The sequence below is a fragment of the Oncorhynchus kisutch genome, linkage group LG16, assembly GCF_002021735.2.
Source record: "Oncorhynchus kisutch isolate 150728-3 linkage group LG16, Okis_V2, whole genome shotgun sequence".
Taxonomy (NCBI): Eukaryota; Metazoa; Chordata; class Actinopteri; order Salmoniformes; family Salmonidae; genus Oncorhynchus; species Oncorhynchus kisutch.
The window spans coordinates 3,528,639-3,543,209 of NC_034189.2; the positions used below are offsets into that span (position 1 = coordinate 3,528,639).

At 43.3% G+C, this 14,571-nt stretch overlaps 1 protein-coding gene across 2 annotated transcripts; it reads right to left on the minus strand.

Moving 5' to 3' along the window:
• Positions 1-497: 497 nt before the first annotated feature.
• Positions 498-12,574, minus strand: LOC116353908 (lithostathine-1). Of its 2 annotated transcripts, XM_031791593.1 has the most exons (8): positions 12,309-12,574; positions 5,210-5,258; positions 3,626-3,707; positions 2,803-3,147; positions 2,250-2,344; positions 1,290-1,424; positions 803-941; positions 498-648 (listed from the first exon to the last, which is right to left on the minus strand). In XM_031791593.1, the coding sequence occupies exons 2-8, from the start codon at positions 5,222-5,224 to the stop codon at positions 581-583; spliced, it is 879 nt and encodes a 292-aa protein (XP_031647453.1). In that variant the 5' UTR covers positions 5,225-5,258; positions 12,309-12,574; the 3' UTR covers positions 498-580. The 2 variants fall into 2 exon arrangements, with proteins under 2 accessions (XP_031647453.1, XP_031647454.1); XM_031791594.1 differs by lacking the exons at positions 5,210-5,258; positions 12,309-12,574 and adding an exon at positions 4,607-4,746.
• Between the last annotated feature and the right edge of the window lie 1,997 nt (positions 12,575-14,571).

Below are 14,571 nucleotides of genomic sequence, written 5' to 3' on the forward strand. Positions count from 1 at the left end.
TGAGTGTCTTTAGGACTAATGAATGACCACCAGGTGGCAGTATTTGCTCATAGAACCACTAATGTTCAGTACATTAAACCATTAACTCTGACCCCATTCTAAATCTAACTTACATCCTATGCCCTTGAGGATATCTGAGACGATTTTACAGGTGTAAGAAATGTGTGTAAGCAATTTTAAAACATGAATCAATATTTTTCATCCCCTCATTGACCTTTAAACATGAAGAAGGTAGTGATGATGATGATGATGATGATGATGGTGATGATGATGATGATGATGATGATGATGATGATGATGATGATGATGATGATGATGATGATGGGGATCAATTGTTTTGAAAATGTAGAAAATGTTGACGACAATCAAACGTGTTAAAAAACTGAGAAGCAACTGTTTAAAGTTTATTTTACCAAAGATGTTATTTACTTCACACTACAGAGTTTAATAGTTGGATCCAGCTGGTGTTTTGTATAAATGACCACTGAACAAAAGGGTAACATTGCAGATGGTGCCTTTATTTAAAACAATCTCATCTTTAGAGAGATTCTCCAACGTCGTCTCTTCCAAAATGTGGACATCACAACTTTCTGGAACACAGGAAGGGAAATGTAAACCAGCAAGGGGCATCGTTCTGGCAGCGAGAAGCTGGGAACGAGAGAAACACAGAGAGTTAGGTATTATCTTTGTTTTATAAATATGTAGCTAAAAAAGGAACAAATTCCCTTTAAGATGTATTTAACTTCTATCCAAATGTTTGATGTATAATGAGCAGGAAACTAGTCTGGTGACAGGATTGTACCTCCATAGTTCATCTCCATGCAATGCTCCCGACCGTTCGTGTTGTCCTTAATAACACCATGGTTATAGTTAGAGGGTTGACCCGGGCCCCAGTTCTGGTAGTTAAACCTGGACCCGTCGCTCCACAGCCAGAGACCCTCCTACAGAGCACACAGGACGATGCATCACTAGCAGACAGTAAACACTATAAATACACACTGTAGTTACTGTCTTTAAAGAGGCAAACCACTGTTTGGGTAAAAAGCTGAGGGATGGGCCAGGAGAAATGTAACCACTCAGATTCCTAGACAGAGTTATGGATACCAGGACTTACCATCTATGTGATAAGCATGATGTAAGCTAGACAGTGTTTGTAATATTAGGTAACAAGTTTTGAAAACAAACGGATCTGCGGGTTAAGGCACCAACAGGCCTTTATAGGTTCTATTCATAAAGAATCAATGCATCCTATATGTTTCCAGGAGTGTTGAACAGACGGTGCTTCTGACCTTGATGGCGTCGTTGGCTCCTATCCAGGTGCGCTGGACTTTCCTGGTACTCTTCCTGATGACAGACTGAAGGAAACGATACTGGGGAAGGCTGTGCACTGATGCCAGGTTACCTCCCAAGCGCAAACATTTCCTCTGGAGAGAGACAAAGAGAGAGAGAGAGAGAGAGAGAGAAGTGAGAGAGAGAGAGAAGAAGTGAGAGAGAGAGAGACAGAGGGGAGAAAGAAAGAGAGACAGAGAGAGAGAGAGAGAGAGAGAGAGGAGAGAAGAAGTGAGAGAGAGAGAGAGAGAGAGAGAGAGAGAGAGAGAGAGAGAGAGAGACAGAGAGGGGAGAGAAGAAGTGAGAGAGAGAGAGAGAGAGAGAGAGAGAGGGAGAGAGAGAGAGAGAGAGAGAGAGAGAGAGAGAGAGAGAGAGAGAGAGAAAGAGAGAGAGAGAGAGACAGAGAGAGAGAGACAGAGAGAGACAGAGCGAGACAGAGAGGGGAGAGAAGAAGTGAGAGAGAGAGAGAGAGAGAGAGAGAGAGAGAGAGAGAGAGAGAGAGAGAGAGAGAGAGAGAGAGAGAGAGAGAGAAAGAGAGAGAGAGACACAGAGAGAGAGACAGAGAGAGACAGAGCGAGACAGAGAGGGGAGAGAAGAAGTGAGAGAGAGAGACAGAGAGAGGGGAGAGAAGAAGTGAGAGAGAGAGACAGAGAGAGGGGAGAGAGAAACAGAGGTAGAATATAAAGATAAGAAATAGCACGTCATGATATAGTTTCTCAACCCTGTTGAACACAGATTAAACCTACAGAGTCAACTGAAACCCTGTATGACCACCAGACAGGGATGGAAATAGCATCCCCTCTAGCCAACTATAGTGCTTTTCAGATCAGGCTTCTAGAAAATGTCTCCAACTAGCATAAGATGCAGGTAACATCATGCACACAGATAATCTCAATTATGTACAGCAGACATCCAGGTACCTCTGCCTCTGGCCATGTGGTCATGAAGGGGACGTAGTGATAGCAGTGTGTCTTATATCTGGGCCAGCCGTTTGGGCAGACTCTGCGATGCCACTCTGTAAGGGGGGAGAGAGATCATATTAAATTACATGATGAAATGGTTAGTTCCCACCAGACAATCTGATCCGTCAAAAGTGCGTTCCAGCTGTGACGTTACTGAGCAACACGGCTAACCGTGTGTTGTTGAAAAATAACCGATTCACTTTGAAAATGTAACTCTATGACTTTGTGTCATAGATCTGTAATTCTCATTGAAAGCCAGTCTAAGAAGCGGTAGATGTATATATATATATATCCGTTATAACATTTTGTGTTTGTGTCTTTTACTTTTGGTTTAGCTTCAAAAAGCTAAACATATTTGTGGTTATTGAATATATATTTCATAGCAGTTTAGATTAGTACAATGATTCTCTACACGCTTGTTTTGTAACATAAACCGCAGTTTGCATATCAGGTTGTTTATATATATATTTTTATATTTATTTAGGTTGTTTATACATAATATGTTTCTCACCTTTCCGGGGAGGAATGTTTTCTTCTGAATCAGACAGATCTATTGGAGGAGGAATGTTTTCTTCTGAATCAGACTGATTTTTCGGAGGAGGAATGTGTTCATCCGAGTCAGAATAATCTGTCGGAGGAGGAAAGTGTTCCTCTGAATCAGACCAATCTGTCGGAGGAGGAATGTGTTCATCTGAGTCAGAATAATCTGTCGGAGGAGGAATGTGTTCATCCGAGTCAGAATAATCTGTCGGAGGAGGAATGTGTTCCTCCGAAGGAGAACTGTTTTCCTCTGAGTCGTACGGATCTTTCGGAGGAGGAATGTGTTCCTCCGAGTTACAGTGATTATGCCGATGCCCTACAACAAAAGAGAGACACAGAGAGAGGGAGTATTGAGACACGTGCTTGTTAAAAGTCTTGGGGATTTATTCAATCAGCATTACAGATTCCATGCTAGAAATGTAAAGGTCATTTCAGATTGAGCAGTATGCATGCAGCGTTTACCGTGAATGCTGTCTCTGCTAAAGAGGAAACATTACCTTTTAATTTCAAACTGAACGAACCGGATTGAATAGAGTTTCAGAACATTTCAGCGCTGTAAAGCTGAACGATGTGGATTGAATCCTAGATCAGATTCAGAACTATGAATCCACAACAGATCTATATAGAATTATATTTTAGCGAATCCGTCAGGAGCCCCAACCAGGAGCTCGAGGTCCAGTGACTGTCTAGCCAAAATCTAGGTCACTAGTAGGTGTTGGGTTAAGGTCGCGACAATGACATCAAATTGCATCTCATGAGTGTGAACAGGTCAACAAAACCTTGGGTCAGAATACCTCTGCTACCCTTTGCATCTCCCAGAGCAAAGACAGCGCTGAGAAGCAGAAGAGTGGTCAACATCGCCATGGTGATTGTCTCCTGAGAGAGAGAGAGAGAGAGAGAGAGAGAGAGAGAGAGAGAGAGAGAGAGAGAGAGAGAGACAGAGAGAGAGACAAAGAGAGAGAGAGACAAAGAGACAAAGAGAGAGAGAGACAGAGAGAGAGACAGAGCGAGAGAGAGAGCGAGAGAGAGAGAGAGAGAGAGAGAGAGAGAGAGAAGGAGAGACAGACAGAGAGAGAGACAGAAAGAGAGACAGAGAGAGAGAGAGAGACAGAGTGAGACAGATAGAGGGACAAAGAGAGAAGCCGTCAAGACAAATTCAGTGAGTACTTCAGAGTGTAGAGTAGTGTTTAAAAGACCTCTCAAAGTAGATACAGCCATTCTACCTGGAACCAAAAGGGTTCTACCTGGAACCAAAAGGGTTCTACCTGGAACCAAAAGGGTTCTACCTGGAACCAAAAGGGTTCTACCTGGAACCAAAAGGGTTCTACCTGGAACCAAAAGGGTTCTACCTGGAACCAAAAATGGATCTTCAAAGGGTTGAACCCTTTTGGAACCTCCAGCTGTTCCACAGATGTATTCCATCATCACATCATAACATCATCACAGACTCATGAACGGCTTGGTGATTTCATTGGCAGCGTTTTCCAAACTCGGTCCTGGGGACCCCAATCTGTGAGTACATATTCATGTGCAGTAGGCTAATCTACTGTAATTGGTATTCCTTGAATTCCTTAGCACAGCAGTTCCTAAACTCGGTCCAAAACGTTCACCCATTTGTGTCCCTAGTACAGAGTTTCCCTATGTAGTGCACTACTTTTGACCAGAGCTACATATAACCAGGGCCCTTGTCTAAACTAGTGCTCTACAAAGGGAAAATGGTTCTATTTGGGATGCAGTCAGGTACAGTATTAGATGAACAGATGTTGAAATCTCACCTTCTGAAGTCTTCAGTTGTAGCTTCACTTCTTCAGAGATCTTCAAAGGTTTTCACTATTTTCTCTCTCTCTGTCCTGCCTGTGAGTTGACTTCTTGTCTACCTCTCTCTCTCTGACTGTCCTGCCTGTGAGTTGAGTTCTAGTCTCTCTCTCTGTCTCGGTCTGTCCTGCCTGTGAGTTGAGTTCTAGTCTCTCTCTCTCTCTCTCTCTGTCCTGCCTGTGAGTTGAGTTCTAGTCTCTCTCTCTCTCTGTCTGTCCTGCCTGTGAGTTTACTTCTAGTCTCTCTCTCTCTGTCTGTCCTGCCTGTGAGTTGACTTCTAGTCTCTCTCTCTCTCTGTCTGTCCTGCCTGTGAGTTGACGTATAGTCTCTCTCTCTCTCTGTCTGTCCTGCCTGTGAGTTGAGTTCTTCCTCTCTCTCCTCTCCTTTTTAAGGACCCATCCAGTCAGACCCCTCCCTCTATCTCTCTCTATCATCCTTTAAGTTGAAATGGAATTTAAATTCACTTCCTGAATTGACTTTGTACCGGGAATATTTAAAATGAATAAAGTGCATAATCATATTAGAGATTAAAACAATATTCATCATATTTAATAATGTGTTACCTTTCTGTAATACATACTGTTCTGTCTGGGACATCTGGGTTGATGGTCTCTAGAATTGAATCAGAATGTTATGGGTTAAACTCCAATCCGTTGATAGTGATTGACGCCAGACTGGAGGAACAAGGACAGAGGACCCTGATATCTACTGTAGTCTCCAAACACTGTGATTCTGTAGCGGCAAATGAAGTCACAGAGGTTCAGAGAAACAAGCTTGTTTGGGCCCTACTGCCTCAGGTTCAGAGAAACAAGCTTGTTTGGGCCCTACTGACTCAGGTTCAGAGAAACAAGCTCGTTTGGGCCTACTGACTCAGGTTCAGAGAAACAAGCTTGTTTGGGCCTACTGACTCAGGTTCAGAGAAACAAGCTTGTTTGGGCCTACTGACTCAGGTTCAGAGAAACAAGCTTGTTTGGGCCTACTGACTCAGGTTCAGAGAAACAAGCTTGTTTGGGCCTACTGACTCAGGTTCAGAGAAACCAGCTTGTTTGGGCCTACTTACTCAGGTTCAGAGAACCAAGCTTGTTTGGGCCCTACTGACTCAGGTTCAGAGAAACAAGCTTGTTTGGGCCTACTGACTCAGGTTCAGAGAAACATGCTTGTTTGGGCCGTACTGACTCAGGTTCAGAGAAACAAGCTTGTTTGGGCCTACTGACTCAGGTTCAGAGAAACAAGCTCGTTTGGGCCTACTGACTCAGGTTCAGAGAAACAAGCTTGTTTGGGCCTACTGACTCAGGTTCAGAGAAACAAGCTTGTTTGGGCCTACTGACTCAGGTTCAGAGAAACAAGCTTGTTTGGGCCTACTGACTCAGGTTCAGAGAAACAAGCTTGTTTGGGCCTACTGACTCAGGTTCAGAGAAACAAGCTTGTTTGGGCCCTACTGACTCAGGTTCAGAGAAACAAGCTTGTTTGGGCCCTACTGACTCAGGTTCAGAGAAACAAGCTTGTTTGGCCCCTACTGACTCAGGTTCAGAGAAACAAGCTTGTTTGGGCCCTACTGACTCAGGTTCAGAGAAACAAGCTTGTTTGGGCCCTACTGACTCAGGTTCAGAGAAACAAGCTTGTTTGGGCCCTACTGACTCAGGTTCAGAGAAACAAGCTTGTTTGGGCCCTACTGACTCAGGTTCAGAGAAACATCCCTCCTCTATAATTCTATAGCCTACAAGATACCAGATATTGTAAGGTTAATAACACTACCAAAGTTGTCTTTGAAGTCTAAACATGGAACCCAATATAACCAGTCGGAATTATCACTCACTTTGACAACTTGTGGTCACACAGTAGATAGCATCTGTCACTTCCCAATAGAAACTTCTTCTCTTGAACAACATCATTTTCTATATAATTCTTACTCGTGCTTTATGAATTGACCATGTTGTGGTATTTTATTTGTCCCAAGTTAGCTCACAGATTTGACCGTTTTCTAAAGGAAAGTTTCACCCATTTTGAATGTTATCGTTTTTGTGCATCTCTGAGCGATGTTCTATCTTTCCCAGGGGGTCATTTCATGTTTTCCTTTTGTAGTTGCAGCCTGGTCTCAGTGACCAGACGTAACATACAGTAAATAGTACACTAGGCCCAAAACCAAAGGAGAGTGGTTAGTTGTACTGGATCGTTGGGGAGTATAACGCGAATGTCTAACAACCCAACTGTAACAACCCTAACCCTAACCCTAACAACCCAACTGTTGCTTGTTCAAATCTCATCATGGACAATTTTAGCTAATTAGCTACTTTTAAGCTCCTTACTACTTTTGTTTCTACTTTACAACTAATTAGCATGTTAGCTAAACCTTCCCCCAACCCTAACCTTAATGTTAGCTAACCCTTCCCCTAACCTTAATGTTATCTAACCCTTCCCCCAACCCCAACCTTAATGTTAGCTAACCCTTCCCCTAACCTTAATGTTATCTAACCCTTCCCCCAACCCTAACCTTAATGTTAGCTAACCCTTCCCCTAACCTTAATGTTAGCTAACCCTTCCCCCAACCCTAACCTTAATGTTAGCTAACCCTTCCCCCAACCCTAACCTTAATGTTAGCTAACCCTTCCCCCAACCGTAATGTTAGCTAACCCTTCCCCCAACCTTAATGTTAGCTAACCCTTCCCCTAACCTTAACGTTAGCTAACCCTTCCCCCAACCTTAATGTTAGCTAACCCTTCCCCTAACCTTAATGTTAGCTAACCCTTCCCCCAACCCTAATGTTAGCTAACCCTTCCCCCAACCCTAACCTTAATGTTAGCTAACCCTTCCCCTAACCTTAATGTTAGCTAACCCTTCCCCCAACCCTAATGTTAGCTAACCCTTCCCCCAACCCTAATGTTAGCTAACCCTTCCCCCAACCCTAACCTTAATGTTAGCTAACCCTTCCCCCAACCTTAATGTTAGCTAACCCTTCCCCCAACCTTAATGTTAGCTAACCCTTCCCCCAACCCTAACCTTAATGTTAGCTAACCCTTCCCCCAACCCCAATGTTAGCTAACCCTTCCCCCAACCCCAATGTTAGCTAACCCTTCCCCCAACCTTAATGTTAGCTAACCCTTCCCCTAACCTTAATGTTAGCTAACCCTTCCCCCAACCCTAATGTTAGCTAACCCTTCCCCCAACCCTAATGTTAGCTAACCCTTCCCCTAACCTTAATGTTAGCTAACCCTTCCCCTAACCTTAATGTTAGCTAACCCTTCCCCCAACCCTAATGTTAGCTAACCCTTCCCCCAACCCTAATGTTAGCTAACCCTTCCCCCAACCCTAATGTTAGCTAGTGTGGTTTTCCACTTCACTTTTGAGTGTTACTCCAAATCCAGACCTCCATGGGTTGATACATTTGATTTCCATTGATAATTTGTGTGTGATTTTGTTGTCAGCACATTCAACTATGTAAAGAAAAAAAGTATTTAATAAGAATATTTCATTCATTCAGATCTAGGATGTGTTATTTTAGTGTTCTATTTTTTTTTTTTGAGCAGTGTATATATTCTGAGGGCTACAACCTATCTGTCTGTCGTAACGGATACTGCAGTTGAACAAGCATGACGCAGTCCCTACACTTTGGTCCTTTTTTGTTTTGGGTCATCTTTATAGTTGCTGTCACAATCTTAGTTCCTGAAAAGATACCACTACTTGACTGACTCCTGCACAGCTTAGCCAATGTTTGTAGTGACGATGAATAACGGACATGTCATCGCTAATTAGACTGCTTGTTTGTGTTCCACCTCTGGGCAGCCTAAAGTTTCAGGCGGCCGAGCAACTATGAATACCGGTGAAAAGAGTCTGACACTGGGGCGGGTTCGTTTTGTATCGCCCGGCGCCATAGTTTTGCCATATATGCTAATATCTTGGCGAGAGTAAATAGTTGCATGTAACTCAGCAGCTAAGAATAACATTAAATCGTAATTACGTTTGCAAAACTGACCACAAAGTTTGCACGAACATTTCGACAAAAGTATTTTGTGTAAAACATGTAAATAGCTGCATGTAGCCTATAACCCCTCCTGAAGAAAAAACCGACAGGAAGTCGCGTTTATGCAACTCCTTGATCACACCTACCGCTTCATTGCGCAATATGGTACACAGTATGTGCTCAACAAAAGTTCAAATGGGATTTATCGGATGTATATGTAGACGGTTTGACAGAAATGGTCGCAGAAGGTGAATGTTGAACTTTTGTTGCGGACATATCCAGATGATGCTGCGTACCATTTTGTGCGATAATGCTGTAGTCTTTTTTGCGACGTGTAAATTTGATAAACCCAACCTATGCACCACACAGAACACACTGCAACTGCCTCTTCAAGGCAAACGGCAGCGTTCCATAGAGTACCACAGTATGAGTCATAATTACCCATAAGACCTAGCGGTCGAACAGGGAAATGGTTCCAATAATTTTTCCACCATACATTTTTCGCCATAGGGGATTTTAGAAACACTTAAAATAAGGGCTGTTTCATTTTTTTATGTAAAAAAATAAAAAAGGTTTCACCTTTATTTATTCATGTAGGCTTACCCTGACGCAACATTTTGATAACCATGTAAATCCTTCTTTGACAAGGTGACTTTATGCTAATTATGCTAATTCGCTGCTAATGAGGTTATCATAAAGAACTACAAATACCATGATGATCTGCACGAGACTGCTGAATCAAGGCAAAGGTAAGAATCTCTGGATTAACTATCTAATCTTTGCTAAATGTAGTGATTAATTAAGTTATTTAAAAAAAAAAAAAATTCCAAGCGGCCTCCCGCCCCACAACTAACCAGGCCAGACTATGACCAGGTGTGTCAGGGTTGTTTGGCCACAAGCGTATTGTTTTTTTTTACCCCGTTTTGTCCCTTGGCTTATATTTGCAACTCCTCAATGGTCTCCGGGAGAGGCGAAGGTGAATAAGGGCCAAGATCTTCTACTCTATGTCTCTTTGTGAATAAGGGCCCAGATATTATACTCTGAGACTCGTTGTGAATAAGGGCCCAGATCACCTACTCTGAGACTCTTTCTGAATAAGGGCCCAGATCACCTACTCTGAGACTCTTTGTGAATAAGGGCTCAGATCTTTTACTCTGAGACTCTTTGTGAATAAGGGCCCAGATCACCTACTCTGAGACTCTTTCTGAATAAGGGCCCAGATCACCTACTCTGAGACTCTTTGTGAATAAGGGCTCAGATCTTTTACTCTGAGACTCTTTGTGAATAAGGGCCCAGCTCTTCTACTCTGAGATTCTTGGTGAATAAGGGCCCAGATCACCTACTCTGAGACTCTTTGTGAATAAGGGCTCAGATCTTTTACTCTGAGACTCTTTGTGAATAAGGGCCCAAATGTTCAGTGAGTGTATTGCAGTTCATAAGTACTGAATGCAATCAAAAGTCATATTACACCAGACATATTCAATCATTTCAATGTCAATCCTGAAGAGGGGTATCTAACTGCAGGGGGATCAAGGACCTCATTGTTTTGGTTCTGAGGTCTGGAGCACAGGACCCGACGTTCCAGCCTTGAGGACGACCTGACGACAACAAAACTATCACATCAAACATTCTGAAACAATTGGGATTGTTTACTCATCGTAACCTAGATAGAGTTAAAGAGGACAAGCACAACATCTTTATTAAGGTGACACAATAACACAACTAATACAACTACACACACAGCCCCATACTACTAATACAACTACACACACAGCCCCATACTACTAATACAACTACACACACAACCCCATAATACTAATACAACTACACACACAGCCCTATACTACTAATACAACTACACACACAGCCCCATACTACTAATACAACTACACACACAACCCCATAATACTAATACAACTACACACACAGCCCTATACTACTAATACAACTACACACACAGCCCCATACTACTAATACAACTACACACACAGCCCTATACTACTAATACAACTGCACACACAACCCCATACTACTAATACAACTACACATACAGCCCTACTACTAATACAACTACACACACAACCCCATAATACTAATACAACTACACACACAGCCCTATACTACTAATACAACTACACACACAGCCCTATACTACTAATACAACTACACACACAGCCCGATACTACTAATACAACTACACACACAGCCCTACTACTAATACAACTACACACACAGCCCCATACTACTAATACAACTACACATACAGCCCTACTACTAATACAACTACACACACAGCCCCATACTACTAATACAACTACACACACAGCCCTACTACTAATACAACTACACACACAGCCCCATACTACTAATACAACTACACATACAGCCCTACTACTAATACAACTACACACACAGCCCCATACTACTAATACAACTACACACACAGCCCTACTACTAATACAACTACACACACAGCCCTATACTACTAATACAACTATACACACAGCCCGATACTACTAATACAACTACACACACAACCCCATAATACTAATACAACTACACACACAGTCCCATACTACTAATACAACTACACACACAGCCCTATACTACTAATACAACTATACACACAGCCCGATACTACTAATACAACTACACACACAACCCCATAATACTAATACAACTACACACACACAGTCCCATAATACTAATACAACTACACACACAGCCCCATACTACTAATACAACTACACACACAGTCCCATACTACTAATACAACTACACACACAGCCCCATACTACTAATACAACTACACACACAGCCCTATACTACTAATACAACTACTGTGTTTGTGTGTGGGTGGGTGTGTATGTTGGCTGTTGATAAGACTCTGTGCAACTCACAGGGAGACTGGGGAGAATGTACTTCTCTTAACATTCTGTAGAACTTGATTTATTTGGGTCACAAAGGTGGGTCATTACCTAGTAATAAACCAGGTGACGAGAGAGTCATATTTAGTTAAGGGAAATAAATAGTACATATAGATGTTATATAGCAGATGAGTAGCTTGTGAAACTCATTCCTCAGCCTGACGTGTTGCCCCTAGTTGAAGAAAGCTAAGGGCGCGACAGGGGTAGAGACTCTTCAGGAGGACGGGTCACGTTGTGTTTAGGTAGGCAGAGCGGGGTTCGGAGTTTCAGCGGAATCAGGGGGAAGCGGTACTCGCCACGCATGTACCACAAACGTCCTTTCTTCGCATATGGACCACAAACGTTCTTTACAGTAAACATGAAGCAGTTGACTGCAACGTTTACATAGCTTCTTCTGATGTGTCTGATTGAAATGACTCAAACGCTTTTGATAGTAGCTTACCCTTCGCGTGTTTTAATCAGTTCATTTCAGGTTGTTAAATGTACTAAATGATTGTTCTGAGAATTGTTCCCATTCTTCCAATTCCCTAACACACGCCATGGCTGGACATCAGCGGGCTGCCATATAGCCCAAAATGCCTCTGTATATAGCGCACTACTTATACCTGGGGCCTATATAGGTTTCAGTGAAAAGTGGTGCACTATATAGGGAAGAGGGAGCCATTTGTAACAAAGCCAATGGACAATGGTAATTCAATGTCCTTATTTCATTTGTTCTAGGTTCATTTTGTTTTGAATGTCATAAGGAAGTGTGATTAGAATGTTCTCGTCACGTACCGTTCTCTCTAGATAAAGATGGAAAGCTGCCGACTGCAATGTAAACAGATTCTTCTGGCATCACTACTGTGCGTTGATAAAATAACCCAATCAAACGAGTAGTCTAAGCTACGGCAGACTCTGTGGCTTGAGTTGGCTGCAATAGATCGCTTTTGGCCTCTCGGTCAACTATACCAAACAACTATTCTGTCATTAAATGTGACTCCCGAGTAGCACAGGTCTAAGGCACTTCAGCTCAGTGCTAGAGGCGTCACTACAGACACTCTGGTTCGAATCCAGGCTGTATTGCAACCGGCCGTGATTGGGAGTCCTATAAGGCGGCGCACAATTGGCCCAGTATCGTCCGAGTTTGGCCGGTATAGGCCGTCATTGTAAATAACAATTTGTTCTTAACTGACTTGCCTAGTTAAATAAAGGTTCCATTTAAACCAGTAGAAGCAACAGTGTGTGTAGGATTAATGAATGACCACAAGGTGGCAGTACATGCTCACCAAACCAAACTGTTCTAGTGTAACAGTACTTCTTCATTGCCACCACCTGGGCTCAAACCTGGGATCCTTTGAACTCATCAGCAACCATCACCCACAAAGAATCATTACCTGTCTATCGCTCCCCATGTGGAGTAAAGGAAACAACTAGGTCTCAGAGCAAGTGACGTCACCGATTGAATGCTACTAGCACACCGCTAACTGGCTAGAAATTTCACACCGCTAACTAGCTAGTCATTTCACACCGCTAACTAGCTAGTCATTTCACACCGCTAACTGGCTAGCCATTTCACACCGCTAACTGGCTATCCATTTCACACCGCTAACTGGCTATCCATTTCACACCGCTAACTGGCTAGCCATTTCACACCGCTACCTGGCTAGCAATTTCACACCGCTAACTGGCTAGTCATTTCACACCGCTAACTGGCTAGTCATTTCACACCGCTAACTAGCTAGTCATTTCACACCGCTAACTAGCTAGTCATTTCACACCGCTAACTGGCTAGTCATTTCACACCGCTAACTGGCTAGTCATTTCCCACCGCTAACTAGCTAGTCATTTCACACCGCTAACTGGCTAGTCATTTCACACCGCTAACTGGCTAGTCATTTCACACCGCTAACTAGATAGTGTTAAGCTCAGAGAGATGCAAGGGGAAGCTGGTCTCTAAGGAGCTGTTCCTATAGCAGGGTCTCTAAGGAGCTGTTCCTATAGCAGGGTCTCTAAGGAGCTGTTCCTATAGCAGGGTCTCTAAGGAGCTGTTCCTATAGCAGGGTCTCCAATGAGCTGTTCCTATAGCAGGGTCTCTAGTCTCTAAGGAGCTGGTTCCTATAGCAGGGTCTCTAAGGAGCTGTTCCTATTGTAGGGTCTCTAAGGAGCTGTTCCTATAGCAGGGTCTCTAAGGAGCTGTTCCTATAGCAGGGTCTCTAAGGAGCTGTTCCTATAGCAGGGTCTCTAAGGAGCTGTTCCTATAGCAGGGTCTCCAATGAGCTGTTCCTATAGCAGGGTCTCTAGTCTCTAAGGAGCTGGTTCCTATAGCAGGGTCTCTAAGGAGCTGTTCCTATTGTAGGGTCTCTAAGGAGCTGTTCCTATAGCAGGGTCTCTAAGGAGCTGTTCCTATAGCAGGGTCTCTAGTCTCTAAGGAGCTGTTCCTATAGCAGGGTCTCTAAGGAGCTGTTCCTATAGCAGGGTCTCTAAGGAGCTATTCCTATTGTAGGGTCTCTAAGGAGCTGTTCCTATAGCAGGGTCTCTAAGGAGCTGTTCCTATAGCAGGGTCTCTAGTCTCTAAGGAGCTGTTCCTATAGCAGGGTCTCTAAGGAGCTGTTCCTATAGCAGGGTCTCTAGTCTCTAAGGAGCTGTTCCTATAGCAGGGTCTCTAAGGAGCTGTTCCTATAGCAGGGTCTCTAAGGAGCTGTTCCTATTGTAGGGTCTCTAAGGAGCTGTTCCTATAGCAGGGTCTCTAAGGAGCTGTTCCTATAGCAGGGTCTCTAGTCTCTAAGGAGCTGTTCCTATAGCAGGGTCTCTAAGGAGCTGTTCCTATAGCAGGGTCTCTAAGGAGCTGTTCCTATTGTAGGGTCTCTAAGGAGCTGTTCCTATATCAGGGTCTCTAAGGAGCTGTTCCTATTGTAAGGTCTCTAAGGAGCTGTTCCTATAGCAGGGTCTCTAAGGAGCTTTTCCTATAGCAGGGTCTCTAGTCTCTAAGGAGCTGTTCCTATTGTAAGGTCTCTAAGGAGCTGTTCCTATTGTAGGGTCTCTAAGGAGCTGTTCCTAT